The following is a 13,739-nucleotide window of genomic DNA, read 5'->3' as shown; positions in this document are numbered from 1 at the left end:
GAGAAGAAAGGCTCGCAGGGAGGGGCTCACCTCCAAGACAGGGGCGGCTGGACACTGGCCCCTGGGGCCACTCCTGACAGGCCGGGCGCAGGGAGGCTGGGGCGAGAGTGGGCCTTCCAGGCCTGCTGCTCCCACGGGGCAGGGCGGCCACTCAGGGGACTGGGGTCTTGCCCCGCAGCCAGGGCAGGAGCAGCTGTCACGGCTGGACCCACACGTGGACAGGGCAGCCTCGAGCCCCTGGTGGGTCACACCCACTCACCCCAGGCCGTGCTCCCACGGCAGTCTAACCCAGGAGGTACGGGGTGGAGCTGGCCAGGACCCCAGCTGCCCAGCGCCAAGGCGGAGGCGGGGGGGGGGGGGGGGGGGGGGGGCTGCCCTCGAGGCAATCATCCAACCGGCTGCAACCAAAGCCAGCAGCCCGCGCCCTAGCACCCAGCAGCCCAGACCAGAGATCCAGCCACGTGCCCGCTGCCCAAGCTGCATGGGCATGCAGCATTCCATACTCAGGGTGGCCTGTGGGGTCTGCAGGGATGGGCTCTGGACAGCCTCAGCCCAAACCTCTCCTCCCTCCAGCAGCGTCTGTGCTTCCCTTGGTCCTGCCAGGAGGAGGAGAAGTCACCTTATGATGGAAGGGGTCAAAGCCAAGGCCCTCCATGGCCCGGGCCGTGGGTCTGGCCATATCCGTGGGCACCACACCTCCCACGTGTCCTAGAGTCGGAATGCTGGCGTCGGGTCTGTGACGGCAGCCACAGCTCAGGGGGCCGGAGACAGGAACAGTCCCCCTTGGCCCCTGGTCCTCAGCAGCGCAGTGGATGAACACCCTAATGGTGCTGGGATGAGTGACGGTATTTTCACAACTCCGTGATGGGACTGCTGCTGTCCCATTTTACAGACCGTGCAAACACCACTCAGGGAGCTTAACCACCTCACCCAGTGGCCTGTGTCCAGGGCCCTGCAGGTCATGAGGAAGATACAAGCAGGGGTCAAAATCCAGCACAGCTACTGACCACACACAGCCCTGGCTCTCTGGGCCTCCGTCTCCCCAGACTGGAGAAGCAGAATCCCAAACAGCGTCGCACCTCACAGGATACTTTGGGAATTAGTTTCCACACCCTAATCTTACCCGGCCCTGTCTGCAGCGATCCTGTCCTCCCCGGCTATCAGTGGCCCACCCCAAACCTGGGACTGTCCTCACCCCGAAACCTCATTCACCAGCACATTCTATCCGCTTTCCCCTCACAATACAGCCTCAAAATTCGACTCCTCTCCCCAGCGGGCACCACCTGGTTCCCTCCTGGGCCCCCGCCCTGCCCAGCATGGCAGCCACAGGGATAAGTCAGGTCACACCCCTCCCCTGCTCCAAGCTCCCTCCGTGGCTCCCAAGTCCCTGAAAAGCAGCATGGCCTGCAAAGCCCTACAGAGCTGTCCCCAGCGGTCCCCCAGGCCCCGTCTGCATCTCCCTCCTCTCCAGTCTCAAGGCTCCCTCCCCCTTTCTCCGACCCACCAGGCACAGGCCCACCTAGACCCTTACCCCAGCCCGTCCCTCTGCTTAAAAACACTTCTTCCAGACACCCACACAGCTCCCTCCCTCACCTCTCCTGTTCCCGGATCCAAAAGGACAAGCCCGTGCCACACCTGCCGGCCCTCAGCTCCCTCCTCCCTGGCGCCTTGTCCCTACTGCAGCCCAAGGGCCACCTCTCCAGACTGCGAGCCTCACTGCTGGCTTGGCGGTTTCGTTCTCCTGGTTTGCAGCGCCGTTAAGACATTCAGTAGGCACCACGTAAGTGTCAGCCTTTATCACGTCTAGGCACGGGCCTTCCTCACTAGGCGGTGGGGAGGAAGGGGTGCTGAGAAGGTAGAGTGGGACCTGCACCATCTGGGCGTTGAGGTGAGAGCCCCCCCTTCTGAAAGGTCACGAGGAGGACGCGGTAAGATGGTGCATGTGAGCAGCCTGGCACCCGGAAGTCCGGCACACTGTAGGTACTCAACGGATGCCCCATCCTTGAATGAAGGTATTACCAGAACAGTCATCGGTCAAATCCCAGTGCCACCAGCTCCTCTCTGGACTTGAGCCCAAGTTTGGGCATAAGAGCGTCCCCTACAGAGCTGACTCATCGATTCGTTCAGGTCAAGGGTGCACAGCAGGCCTGGCACACAGTAGGGGTTTTATTAAATAAAGCTCCCAGCACTGGCTGCTGTTGGTGGTGCCTGCCCCCAGCAGCCCCGCCTGGCCAGCAAGGCAACTGCCCAGCCAGGCCTGGCGTCCCTGCCCAACCGCAGCAGGGGGCAGGATTTCCCGCTGGTCCGGGCAGGTCTCTCCTCTGCAGTTTGAAAAGAAACCAGCCAGGCTTAACCCTCAGGAGCCAGGCTGCCGCCTACCTTCCTCCAGCCTTTATTCTGTGCCCCACCCGGGCAGCCAGAGGTGGTCCAGGGCAGGGCAGGGGCCGAAGCCTCAGACACAGGGGCCTCAGCCAGTCCCCTCCCTGCCCTCCCCTCAGCGTTCTTATCTGAGAAACGGGTTCCCCTAACTTCAGGGTTTAACAAAGAGTAGTTGATGAGGAGCCAGTGGCTGAATGGGGGTACAACAGAGCCACCACTCTCCCCATCCCCGAGGCCAGCACTGCTGGTAGGAAGCCGCCACCCAAGGCCGGATGGCCTCACTTATCGGACCTAAGGAGGTCCACTCCCGCCGGCCGGAGGTGACTCCGCAGCCCCGGCCCCTATCTCTTCCTGAGTTCCTCTTGGGAACAGGCCATGCGGCTCACCAGGGGAGGCCACCATCTGCGAAGGGGGTGCCACTAAAAACGCCCAAACCCCTTCCCAGGAGACCAAGGAGGGAGAAGGGACCCGGTCTGGGGATGGGACCTCCGGCCCGGCAGGGTCGCCTGGGACCCCGGTCCCGCCTCTGCCCAGGGCTGGGCCGGGTCCCGGGCCCGCCCTGCGTCTGGAGGCTCCAGCCCCGTCCCAGCCCAGGAACAGCGCGTCCCCTTTAAGAGCGCGCAGCCCCGCCCACCCCCTCCGGATCCGAATTCCAGGGAGGCGGGGCGGAGACGGCGGGCGCGGAGGACGCGGCGTTGGGACCGGGATCTGCTGCGGCTCGGGCGGCGCCTCCCTTCGGCGGCCCGCCCGGCTCCGGTCCAGCCGGGGCGATGCTCCCCGAGGCCGCGGGATGAGCCAGGTGAGCGTGGGGACCCCCCCGGCAACCCCTGCCCGGCACACAGTGAAGCAGACCCGGCGGCGGCAGCCGCGGGCCTCTGTTTCCCGGGGCTGTGTGACCTTGGGCAGCCCCGCACCCTCTCTGGGCCGAAGCCCAGAGGACGGCCAGGGCTGGAGACAGCCATTCCGAGTCCCGGCTCACAGGCATCAGTCTCGGGCTAGGGAGGCTCCCTGGAGGAGGGGCCTGGCCCAGGCCGGCCGCCGGATCCGCCACGCGGGGCTGGAGGGCCGAGCTCCGCTACTCACTGCTGCGCGACCTTGAGTGAGCTCTGCGCCTCAGTTTCCTCACCTGTAAAATGGAGATAATATCATTGCGCGCTCAGCCCTGGCCACGGTCCCTGCAATTGCTTTACTGCTGCTGCCGTCTTGTCGTTATAATGACACAGCCGTTACAGTAAAGGGGTTGAGGGAGGGCCTGGGACCTTTCCGGAGTAAGTGGGATCACCACCAGGCCTGAGCAGCGGAACTAACCCATCTCTGAGGTCGGGTCCAGGGTTCCTACTCTTGAGTCCAGGGCTGCACGTTACTCTCTGTCTCGGGCATAGCTCTTCGCCTCTCACAGGGGCAGTAACGATGGGGGCCTCCCTGCCTGGGCAGGAAGGAGGACTCAGCCAAGTCTTCACAATCCTTCTTCCCGAAAGAACCAAGCAGCCAACACTTATGGACACTTAAATCATTTACAAAAATCGTCCCATTAGTTCCTATGAGGAAGGTACTATTATTGTATCCACTTCACAGATGGGTAAACTGAGGCGAGAAGTTTCTCAAAATCCAGGCATTTGGTCTGAACCGACAAGCAGGTGCAGGTGGTCAGCGGCTTAGCCTGTGCTGAGCATTTGCTGGGTCCACAACCATCCTGACCCGTGTCCCTGCCCACAGTGACTCGGCTGGCCCGGGCATGGCAGACCCCGTGGCGGGCATCGCCGGCTCTGCAGCCAAGAGTGTGCGGCCGTTCCGCTCAAGCGAGGCCTATGTGGAGGCCATGAAGGAGGACCTGGCCGAGTGGCTCAACGCCTTGTATGGCCTGGGTCTGCCCAGCGGTGGCGACGGCTTCCTGACGGGGCTGGCCACGGGAACCACTCTGTGCCAGCATGCCAACGCCGTCACTGAGGCCGCCCGCGCCATGGCTGCCGCCCGGCCGGCCCGCGGGGTGGCCTTCCAGGCCCACAGCGTGGTGCCGGGCTCCTTCATGGCCCGAGACAACGTGGCCACCTTCATCGGCTGGTGCCGCGCGGAGCTGGGTGTGCCCGAAGTGCTCATGTTTGAGACGGAGGACTTGGTGCTGCGCAAGAACGAGAAGAGCGTGGTGTTGTGCCTGCTGGAGGTGGCGCGGCGCGGGGCCCGCCTCGGCCTGCTGGCCCCTCGCCTCGTGCAGTTCGAGCAGGAGATTGAGCGGGAGCTGTGCGCCGCGCCCCCGGCCCCCAACGCCCCCAGTGCGGGGGAGGACGCCGCCGAGACCACCGCCCCGGGAGCTCCAGCCCGTGGGCCGCGCATGACGCCCAGCGACCTGCGCAACCTCGATGAGCTGGTGAGTCCGCGAGTGCGCATGCCCGGTGGCCGGGCTTATTCTAGCACAACCCAGGCACCAGCAGGCAGGGTGGTGCCAGCCACCTTCCGTGGCCTGTCCTCGTGGCTGCAGGACAGCCTGCCCCAGGGTAAGGGTGCATATGTTGAGCACCAAGTGGATACCTGGCCCCAAAGAGAGGCAGGCGCAGAGAGGGCTGAGTGTTGGGTGAGGTCACAGCGCCCGGCGTGGCCTGGGAGAAAACTCGGCCTCCGCTGCCCCATGGCACGACGATCCCCGCTTCCTCTCTGTGCCAACCGCGCCCCAGGTAAGCGCTGGGTGTCCTGCATCCTGGGGATTTGAGCCCCTCCTGTACACCTCCGTGCACTCAGCTGCTAGAGGGCGGCATTCATGCCATCACTGAGCTCCAGGTTGCATGGGGCCCATGGTCCAGGGCAAGGCAGCTGGCACACAGTAGGCACTACGTGAGTGCCCAAGGAAGCTCCCAGGGGCTCTGCGGGTCCCTACTCCTCCCCCGGGACTTATCTGAGAAGCCCAGCCCAGTGTACCCTGTTAAGAGCTGTGGGATGAGCTCTATGCTGAGCATATAGGAGGTGCCAGACCGTGACTCCAGCTCCCTCCTCCTCTTACTGGGACCTAGGTGTCCCTGACACCCCCACAGCCTGGCCAAGAGTTTCCTTCTTATCAGGTCAGGACGGGATGTGCCCGTCCTGGAGGCGGGCAGCCGGATGGCTGTGGGTAGAGGCTGCACCCCACCCCACCCCAGGCCAGGGTCACCCGAGGCTCCACCTGCTCATTCTGTCAGCTCTGCTGTGGCTGAGTAGGCGGGTGGGGCCGCCCACATAGCCAGCCTGGCAGCTCCTGGCCTGGGGGAGCATGTGGGCAGACGTGTGCTGGCCGGGCGGGCGGCCTGGTGGTGTCTGCGTGTGCCCCACGGATCTGTGGCACTGCCGCCTCCATATGGCGTGGGTCCTCCTCCCCTAACCTGGCCTCTCTGTGGGTCTCAACATTCAAGTCTCTGAAATGGGTGAGGGGGAGTGAGGACTCCCCCAGGGGCTCAGGGACTTCAAGGAAGCAGCCCCCCACCTCGTCCTGGTCGGCTCCCTCCCCCTTGGTGGTCAGAAGGGAAGGAGCTCTGGTGAAAGGTCGAGCACAGAGGCGGCACTCAAGTCCAGGGCAACACAATCGGAGCCTCTGCTCTACAGAAGGATTTACTTCCTTCTGACCCTGGAGCTGCTGATGGCAGGCCCAGGGAGGAGGGACCTGACCCCTGACCTCCAGCCTCTCCTCTTAGGTGAGGGAGATCTTGGGGCGCTGCACCTGCCCAGACCAGTTTCCCATGATCAAGGTCTCGGAGGGGAAGTACCGCGTGGGAGACTCCAGTCTGCTCATCTTCGTGCGGGTGAGAGCAGGGGGCTCCCCGAGCAGGCAGAGCCGGGGCGGTGGCTGGCCTGCCCGTGACCTGCGCACGCCGGGCTCCCACAGGTGCTGAGGAGCCACGTGATGGTGCGTGTGGGAGGCGGCTGGGACACGCTGGAGCACTACCTGGACAAGCACGACCCCTGCCGCTGCTCCTCCGCGGGTCAGTGTCCAGGCTGGGGGGCGGGGGGGGGGGACGCGGGGGCGTGCACTTCCGCGGCCCCGCCCCTCACGCGGCACCGCCCTCTCTCCCTGCAGCCCACCGTCCGCCCCAGCCCAGGACGTGCACCTTCTCCCCGCAGCGAGTGTCACCCAGCCCCAGCCCCCGAGCTGGCAGCCCATCCCCAGGGGGGGAGCGCCGGGGCTCCCGCCCAGAGGTGACACCCATTGGCTTACGCAGCTGGAAGGAGGGGCCCGAGACCCCACTCAGGTGAGAGGAGGGAGGACATGGGACCCAGGTCCAGGGGGTGGGGGTGTGGGGGGCGCCGGCCCTGGCCGGGATGACGCTTCTTCCAGTGACTCACACCCTGGGAAAAGTTCCCGTGGGTGGGGGTGGGCCTGGCTTCCCATCTCCATGGCAACCCAAGCAAACGAACAACACAGCTGGGCGGGCCCTGGGGGCTGGGTGGCCGCCAACCCAACCCAGCTTCCCTCTCGCCTGCCCAGGAAGCTGGAGGCTTGAGGAGGGGGGAGCTTGGGCCCTTGCTTCTTCCGCTGCCTTGGGGTGGGGTGGCGGGGGGTGGCCCTGGCTGCAGGAAGCTGTGGCTGAATCTCTCACTTCTCCCTGGAAGTCCCCAGGACGGACAGAAACCCTTGGCACCCCCGCTACCACCACAGGTGTCTCGCCCGCAGCCGTGCGTCTGCCTGTTCCTTCCCCTCCCCACCCTTTCTGTGCAGCGGGTCTCTCTGCCTGGCCCCACCTCTCTCTCTTGTTCCCCTGCCCCAGGGCCCGGGACCAGCTGCCCCCCCATCCCCGCTCCCGCCGTTACTCTGGGGACAGCGATTCCTCAGCCTCCTCGGCCCAGAGCGGCCCCCTTGGTGCCCGCAGTGAAGACTCAGGCACTGGCCCCCGGCGGGAGCGTCCCAGCCGGCGTGTGACCACGGGCACCCCGGCCTCCCCGAGACGGCCTCCCGCCCCACGCAGCCAGTCCCGGGACCGGCTGGATCGGGGGCGGCCGCGTGGGGCCCCAGGAGGCAGGGGAGGCCAGCTGTCGGCCCCCAGCCCTGCCCGGCGGGCCCGGAGTCAGAGCCGTGAAGACCAGGCAGTGCTACTGGTGCGTCGGGACCGAGATGGGCAGCACTCCTGGGTGCCGCGGGGCAGAGGCAGTGCGGGCTCGGGCAGAAGTAGCCCCCACACTCCCCGTGCCCACAGCCCTGCAGCTCCCAGGGTCCCCAGCCCCAGTCCAGAGTTGAGCACAATCCCGGCCAGTGTCTTCCGCACACCCCTGCAGCTTGACCCAAAGCAGGAACAGCAACTGTTTCGGCGCCTGGAAGAGGAGTTCCTAGCCAACGCCCGAGCCCTTGAGGCTGTTACTGGTGGGACCCCCAGTGGACCAGCCCCTGACCCAATTCGGGCCCCAGACCCTCCAGCTCCTGACTCAGCCTACTGTTCCTCCAGCTCCTCCTCTTCGTCCCTCAGCGTCCTGGGTAGCAAGTGTGGGCAACCTGGGGACTCTGGCAGGATGGCCAACGGGCTGCCTGGGCCCCGAGGCCCAGTCCTGTCCAGCTCTTCTGATGAGGGCAGCCCCTGCCCCGGTGTAGGGGGCCCACCAGATGCACCCGGGAGTCCTCTGACCGGCCCAGAGCCCCTGAGGACCTGGGCACGAGGCCGGATGGACACACAGCCAGACCGAAAACCCTCACGCATCCCCACACCAAGGGGCCCCCGCCGCCCACCCGGACCCACGGGGTCCGGGACCTGGCATGCCCTTCAGTCAGCCAGCCCAAGGACCGAGCCGGATTCCTGGATGTGACGGACCAGCCCAGCTGCCCCCAGTCCCTTGTTCCCTCTCTTTTTCCTTTGTGGCCTTAACCCCTCTGCATCAGGGAGTGCCCCTGCCTCTTGGGGACCAGACCTCATGGGACCAGACCCCTCGGGACCACATGGCACAATGGGACTTCTGGTGTACATTCCGCTTGGGGGATGAGCATTGCTATTTAATTACTAATATTATTGAATGCCTTAGAGGAGGCTGGGCCAGCCCAGTAAGGACCCTTCCTGAGGTCCCGTGGCCCTGCAGAGCCTGACAGTAAAGTTTTCTTCCAGCTATTTGTGTCTGCGTCTTGGAGACTCAGCCTTGGGGCCGTCATATCCATTTGAGAACCCTCATTACAGGTTGGGATTCTGGAGTCAACTGCGAGCGGGCAATGCCTGTCAGCTCTGACCTTTAGGTGTGTGTCTCCTGCAAGGGCAGACAGGTTCTTTACCACTAGCGCCCCCTGGGAAGCACAAAATTTATTTTCTAGCAATTTTGTGAGGCATGGGAGATCTTAGTTCCCCCCAATCAGGGATCGAACTCATGCCCCCTGCAGTGGAAGCTTGGCGTCTTAACCACTGGACCATCAGGGAATTCCCCAAGATTTATCTTGCCATCCCAGAAATGCCAGGCGCAACTTGCTTCCCCTTTATTTCCTCCCGGGAGGTGTGACTTAACAGTTGGTCCAATGAAACTCCAAGAGCAGCCTGAGCACGTCCAATCAGATTCATAGCCAAGTCCTTTTCATCCAATGGAATCGTGACCCAGTGAGGTCCCAGAAAGGACTGATTTGTCCAATGGGGCCTGGTTGGGCCCAGTGAGATTCAAAGAGAAGCCTGTTGCCCAGGAGAATGGGTGGGAGTGTTCTTCAGCCAATCAGGGAGGAGGCTTGTCCTGTCCAATCCGAAAGAAGTTGGGCAATCTCGTCCAATCCAGGTCCCCGGTTGTTCCAGTTAACTAGAAGGCCCCTCCCCCCGTAAGCGGCGTTTTTCCAATTCGATCACATGAGGCTGCAGCGCGCCGGGTGCAGCGCCCCTTGCAGGCGCAGAGCTGGATGCGCAGGGCGTGCGCGCACTAGCGCGCAGCGCAGCAGCTCGCGGAAGAGTCGCAGCACGTGCCAATTGTACTTGGCGGAGCACTCGAGGTATCCGCAGCGCCAGCCCCTGCGCACCAGGGCAGCCAGTGCGCGCCGAGGCCCGAAGCGCAGCCGCTGCCGGTCCCGCTTGTTGCCCACCACGAGAATGGGCGCTTCAGGTGCGCCCGCTGGCCTGGAGGCCAAAGGAGGATGAAGGTAGCAGTGCCTGGGGCCCCCATGGCCGAAGAATCCCTCCAGCGGGTATATACACACTAAGGAGCATACTTTCCTGCAGCCAGAGAACCTCCAGCAAACACCAGACCCACAAAGACCGCTTAGGGCTAGAGGCCAGGCCCGGAAAGGCCTGAGATCTGGCCCAGGACGGCGGAAGAGCCCACCCACTCACCTCGGGGGAAAAAAGACCCAGCCAGACCCACAAACACTCCCCGCCGTCCCACACGCAACCCGGGCGGCGCACCTTACCTGGTCTCCGCGATGCGCTGCCTCAGCGCCTTCACATAGTCGAAGCTGTCCGGGCTGCAGATATCGTAGACAAGCACGAAGGCGTCCGTGTCCTGCAAGCTCCAGTCTTTAGAGTCCGGCCACTCCTGGGGGGCGGGAGGCCAGAGTTTGCCGAAGCCCCCTTCTTACTCTGTCGCATCCAGACCTTCTGCAACGGGCCTTGACGCGAAACCCACATAGTTCACGCTCAGGCCTTGGCCCTTCCCCTCCTCAGGCCTGTGGCCCTCTCCCGCAAGCTCCCTGGGCCTTACTGTCCTTATGGCCGCTGGGGTATACCTTTTAAAACCGTGCCTGAAGCCAGTCAGCGTCCAACCCTTCTCTCCGGGTCTCCTCTCCCCTGAGGCCTGTCTCCTTCCTCGCCCCTTCCTCTCTTTCCCATGGTTCCCTTCTTTCGGGCCCCTCCCCGGGTGCCCTCAGGAGTAGTTCCTGCCTCCGAGCCTGGGCCCGTGTTCCTGAGCCTGCGGAGACCACTGATAAACAGCAGCTCTACACACTTAAGCTTCCGGCCAAAGCACACGCTGCTTTTTCCACCTGGAAATGCTTCCGCCGCTTCCTCTCATCAAAATTTCACTCATCTGTCGCCCAAATGCCACCCTCACCAGGAAGCCCTGGTTAATCCTGCCTGCTCTTTCCTCTTCACTTCTTGAAGGCATCAACTCCCAAGGATTCAAAATCTGACCTGGACTTTGCAAAATTATTAAACAAGTCTTGGCTGCGGGTCATAGGAATGAGGGAGCAGAGAATGATGCCCTCAGAATGGACACCCCCGTGTCTAGCTTTAACCTCTCCCACTGCAGCTCTGCTCGTGGCTCCAGACACGGAACACTCACGCTCAGGGAGGCAGGCCCATGCTCCCCCGTGCGCTAATCCTCACCCACCAGCGGAGGCCGAGAAATAGCAATTTAAGCAAGCGAGAAAAAGCCACTCTGCAAAATCGCCGGGTCTTGGGCCTGAGTTGGGGCAACTGCATGCCGGCAGAAGAAGTGAAAAGCACAAATGCCAGGACACACATTGACCCTTCAGTGCATGAACACAGTCTGGTACCCCTGGGCCGTCCACGCGGACACGCATGCGTGTACCGAGCATCCACCCACATGCTGTCACACGCCCCTGCCCACCCCTTAGCCTACTACCTCTTGCCCCCCGGGGCTCTGACCGGGGCCAGCACCGTCGCCGTCGCGGATGCTCAGGTCGTAGACGGCGCCGTCGAGCAGCACCGCGGGCCGGTAGAGGCGCGGCCCGTCCGTGGGCCTGTGGCGCTCAGGGTAGTCACCGAACAGGAACTGGCGGATGATGGCCGTCTTGCCCACGCCCGGAGCGCCCAGCACCGCCACCCGCAGGCTGCCCCCCATGGCCCGCGCGTGCTGCTGCGCCCCGCTCTGGGAAGCCTCATGGGCCGGCGCCGCTCTGTGCGCCCGGCGCGCCCTGCCCCGTGCGCCCCGGCCCCGCCGCGCTCATCGCCCCTTGGAGCACGGGGGGCCCGGGGAGGCCAGGCTGGAGGTCGGAGCTGGCGGTAGAGGGGAAACAGACAGCCGAGCAGGCGGACGGCGGACGCACGAGCAGCTCCGGCGAGTGCCAAGCTCAGGAGAGAACTGACCGAGCGCGCCGCGCGCAGACACGGCCTCCGCCCCGCAGCGCCACTGGAGGCGCCGGCGACAGCGCGGAGCACCGAGGTCGGACCTCCTCGCCTCGCGGGTCCCGCGGCGGAGCAGGATGCAGGGGGCGGCGCTGCCTCTCGGCGCCTCGGTCCCTCCGTCCTTCTCTCGCTCCGGCGCCCGGAGTCGCCGCCCCAGCCGGCGGCGCGAGCGAGCAGCGAGCAGCAAGCGGAGCCTCCCGGAGGCGGCGATGAGGTAACCGCCTACCCGCCCCTCCCGCTCCCCCCTACCCGCCCGGGACGCCCCTCCCGGGAAGGGTCGCGGGAAGGTGACTGGGACTCGGGGAGCCCAGGGAGGGACCCAGCCCCCTCTGTGTTCCGCGCTTCTGTCACCCGCTCCAAAATAGAAGTCCCTTCCCGCCCACGTCCGCGCCCGCTCCTCCAAACACCGCTCTCCCAAGCTGGCTCCTCGCAAACCCGGCCCGCTGGAGTCAGGCCGCCCGGGTCGGATCCGGCCCGGCTGTGTGACCTTGGGCGAGTCGCCGCACTGCGCTGGCTCTGCTCTGCATCCACCAAAGGCACACACCGTTTCTTGAGCGCCTACTACGTGCCAGGCCCTACACTAAGCTATCACCTACACGATCCTTGACTCGAAGCCTCAACCTGGTGTCTCTGAGAGACAACTGAGGCCGGAGAGGGGGCTGCTGTCCAAGGTTGCGGGTCAGCAGCTGGTCCCTGTGAGCTCTCCCACCTCCCTCCTGCCCACAGGGGCCAGCCCTAAATAAGGGCGTCAGGGAGGGGGGCGTGGGACAAAGGCTGCTGAAAACGGTGTGAGCAGGTCCCAGCAGCTCAGCCCCAGATCCCTGTCCCAGCAAGGCTGAAAGAGGCAGAAATTGGTTCACACCACCTCCCTCACCACCAAGGCCAAGTTTTCCGCTTAAGTCTCCACCTGTAGCTTTCCCTCACACCCCGCAACCTCCATGTTAGGTTCCCAGAGCCCAAATCCCCACTCCTGGAGCCGGCAGGACGCTCCTTCCTTCTCCGTCAGGCCTTGGGAAGTCTGGGTTTCCCAGCCCCGTCCTCTGCTGGCCCACTCCGCCCCTGCAGTGGGGGTGGGGGTGGGTCTCCCACATCCCTGACCATCCCTGATGCCCCGGTACTGCATGACAGGCACAGACATCACTGTTTCTGCACTGACCAAGCACTTTGCTCGTCTGTCTGTGCAACAAACAGCCCCAATCTTAACTGCTTCCCAAGATGCTGAGACAGATTTTTTAAAAGAAAAAGCACAGACAGCTTGCTCACCTCAGCCTGGGGGACGTGGGGAAGGGCGAGGAGCTGAGTCTTGAAGCGGGGAAGGGGGTTCACCCTGGGGAGCACGTGATGGCACCTGGATTAGGGGCCTGGGTCGCTTTCACTCTCCCCAGCCAGTAGGGAGCTCGGAGCCAGAGCTGTGGCTACATCTGAGTGGTGTGCCAGCTCTTCGGGCCCAGTGAGCGGCTTTATCTTACTTTCCAACTGTGGGTTTCTTCCTTCACCTGACTCCCCCTCTGACTTTTTCAGGCCTCTGGGTTTTGTGAGCTGCCTCAGTTCCTTGGAGTAAATAAACTAACTAGGCCCCGTCCGCCCTGTTGACCGCCAGCAGGGTGTGGGGCTGACATGAGGATGGTCTTCCTCAGGGGCGCTCGCTGGGACCCACACCTGCCTCGAGCACCCTCTCGCCTACACGTGGGAGCCCACTCTGGACGTGCCTCCTCGGAAACCTTCCCTTTGCTTTCCTACAGGGCAGCTTCTTCCTGGGCAGGGCTTCTTTGGGAACCACACATAGGGCTGTGTGGCTGCGTGGGAGCCACGGCCGGGCCCAGGGTGTGGTTCTGGAATGGTGGCGGACACTCTGAACAGGGTACGGAAAAGTCCCCACAAAGGTGTGCAGACTCCACAGGGGCGACACATTCCCACTTATCAAGGAGCTGAGGGCACTTCCCTGGCCGTCCAGTGGTTGGGACTCCACGCTTCCACTTCAGGGGGCCCAGGTTCAATCCCTGGATGGGGAACTAAGATCCCACAAGTTGTGCAGTGTGGCCTAAATCAATAAATAAAAGAGGACCTGTGATGTGCCCAGCCTGTCCTCTGTGCTCTCTGAGGCCCAGAGGGATGAAATGATTTGCTCAGAATGATCCAGCAGGAAAGTGGCAGAACAGGGACTGGAACCCAGACCTTGGGCCACTGAGGCTGACCCACTGAGAAGCCCATCTTCATCAGGGCCCAGAAGCACCTCAGGAGGAGGTGAGTTGGTGCGTGTGGCCCTGTAGGAGCGGAGCTCAGCTCAGATAGGAGCGGGCAGCCCAGGGCCAGGCTCCCCAAAGACCAGCAAGCCAGGGAGCTTGGGCTGCATGTCAGCCGCTGCCTGAC

At 63.9% G+C, this 13,739-nt stretch overlaps 2 protein-coding genes across 2 annotated transcripts; one reads left to right on the top strand and one right to left on the bottom strand.

Annotated features, from left to right (window-relative positions):
* The first annotated feature begins 3,041 nt into the window (after positions 1-3,041).
* On the top strand, positions 3,042-8,429 carry GAS2L1 (growth arrest specific 2 like 1). The gene is made up of 6 exons (XM_061141591.1): positions 3,042-3,178; positions 4,096-4,744; positions 6,036-6,143; positions 6,227-6,323; positions 6,419-6,590; positions 7,107-8,429. Exons 2-6 carry the CDS (start codon positions 4,115-4,117, stop codon positions 8,131-8,133), a joined length of 2,034 nt encoding a protein of 677 aa, XP_060997574.1. The 5' UTR covers positions 3,042-3,178; positions 4,096-4,114; the 3' UTR covers positions 8,134-8,429.
* A 357-nt stretch (positions 8,430-8,786) lies between these two features.
* RASL10A (RAS like family 10 member A) lies at positions 8,787-11,085 on the bottom strand. Its single transcript, XM_061140827.1, has 3 exons — positions 10,867-11,085; positions 9,695-9,819; positions 8,787-9,404 (listed from the first exon to the last, which is right to left on the bottom strand). The coding sequence occupies exons 1-3, from the start codon at positions 11,083-11,085 to the stop codon at positions 9,137-9,139; spliced, it is 612 nt and encodes a 203-aa protein (XP_060996810.1). The 3' UTR covers positions 8,787-9,136.
* Between the last annotated feature and the right edge of the window lie 2,654 nt (positions 11,086-13,739).

Source organism: Dama dama, chromosome 5, assembly GCF_033118175.1.
Source record: "Dama dama isolate Ldn47 chromosome 5, ASM3311817v1, whole genome shotgun sequence".
Taxonomy (NCBI): Eukaryota; Metazoa; Chordata; class Mammalia; order Artiodactyla; family Cervidae; genus Dama; species Dama dama.
This window is presented reverse-complemented; position numbering and strand designations above follow the sequence as displayed.

What these genes read in the sequence shown, in the direction of transcription:
- GAS2L1 (XM_061141591.1), top strand. Translation starts at nt 4,115, where the DNA reads ATGGCAGACCCCGTGGCGGGCATCGCCGGCTCTGCAGCCAAGAGTGTG. An exon ending in GTCTGCTCATCTTCGTGCGG is followed by an intron (nt 6,144 to 6,226) that starts GTGAGAGCAGGG and finishes GGGCTCCCACAG; the next exon opens with GTGCTGAGGAGCCACGTGAT. An exon ending in GGGCCCGAGACCCCACTCAG is followed by an intron (nt 6,591 to 7,106) that starts GTGAGAGGAGGG and finishes CCCCTGCCCCAG; the next exon opens with GGCCCGGGACCAGCTGCCCC.
- RASL10A (XM_061140827.1), bottom strand. Translation starts at nt 11,085, where the DNA reads ATGGGGGGCAGCCTGCGGGTGGCGGTGCTGGGCGCTCCGGGCGTGGGC. An exon ending in AGAGCCCCGGGGGGCAAGAG is followed by an intron (nt 9,820 to 10,866) that starts GTAGTAGGCTAA and finishes CCCGCCCCCCAG; the next exon opens with GAGTGGCCGGACTCTAAAGA. An exon ending in CAGCGCATCGCGGAGACCAG is followed by an intron (nt 9,405 to 9,694) that starts GTAAGGTGCGCC and finishes TTTGGCCTCCAG; the next exon opens with GCCAGCGGGCGCACCTGAAG.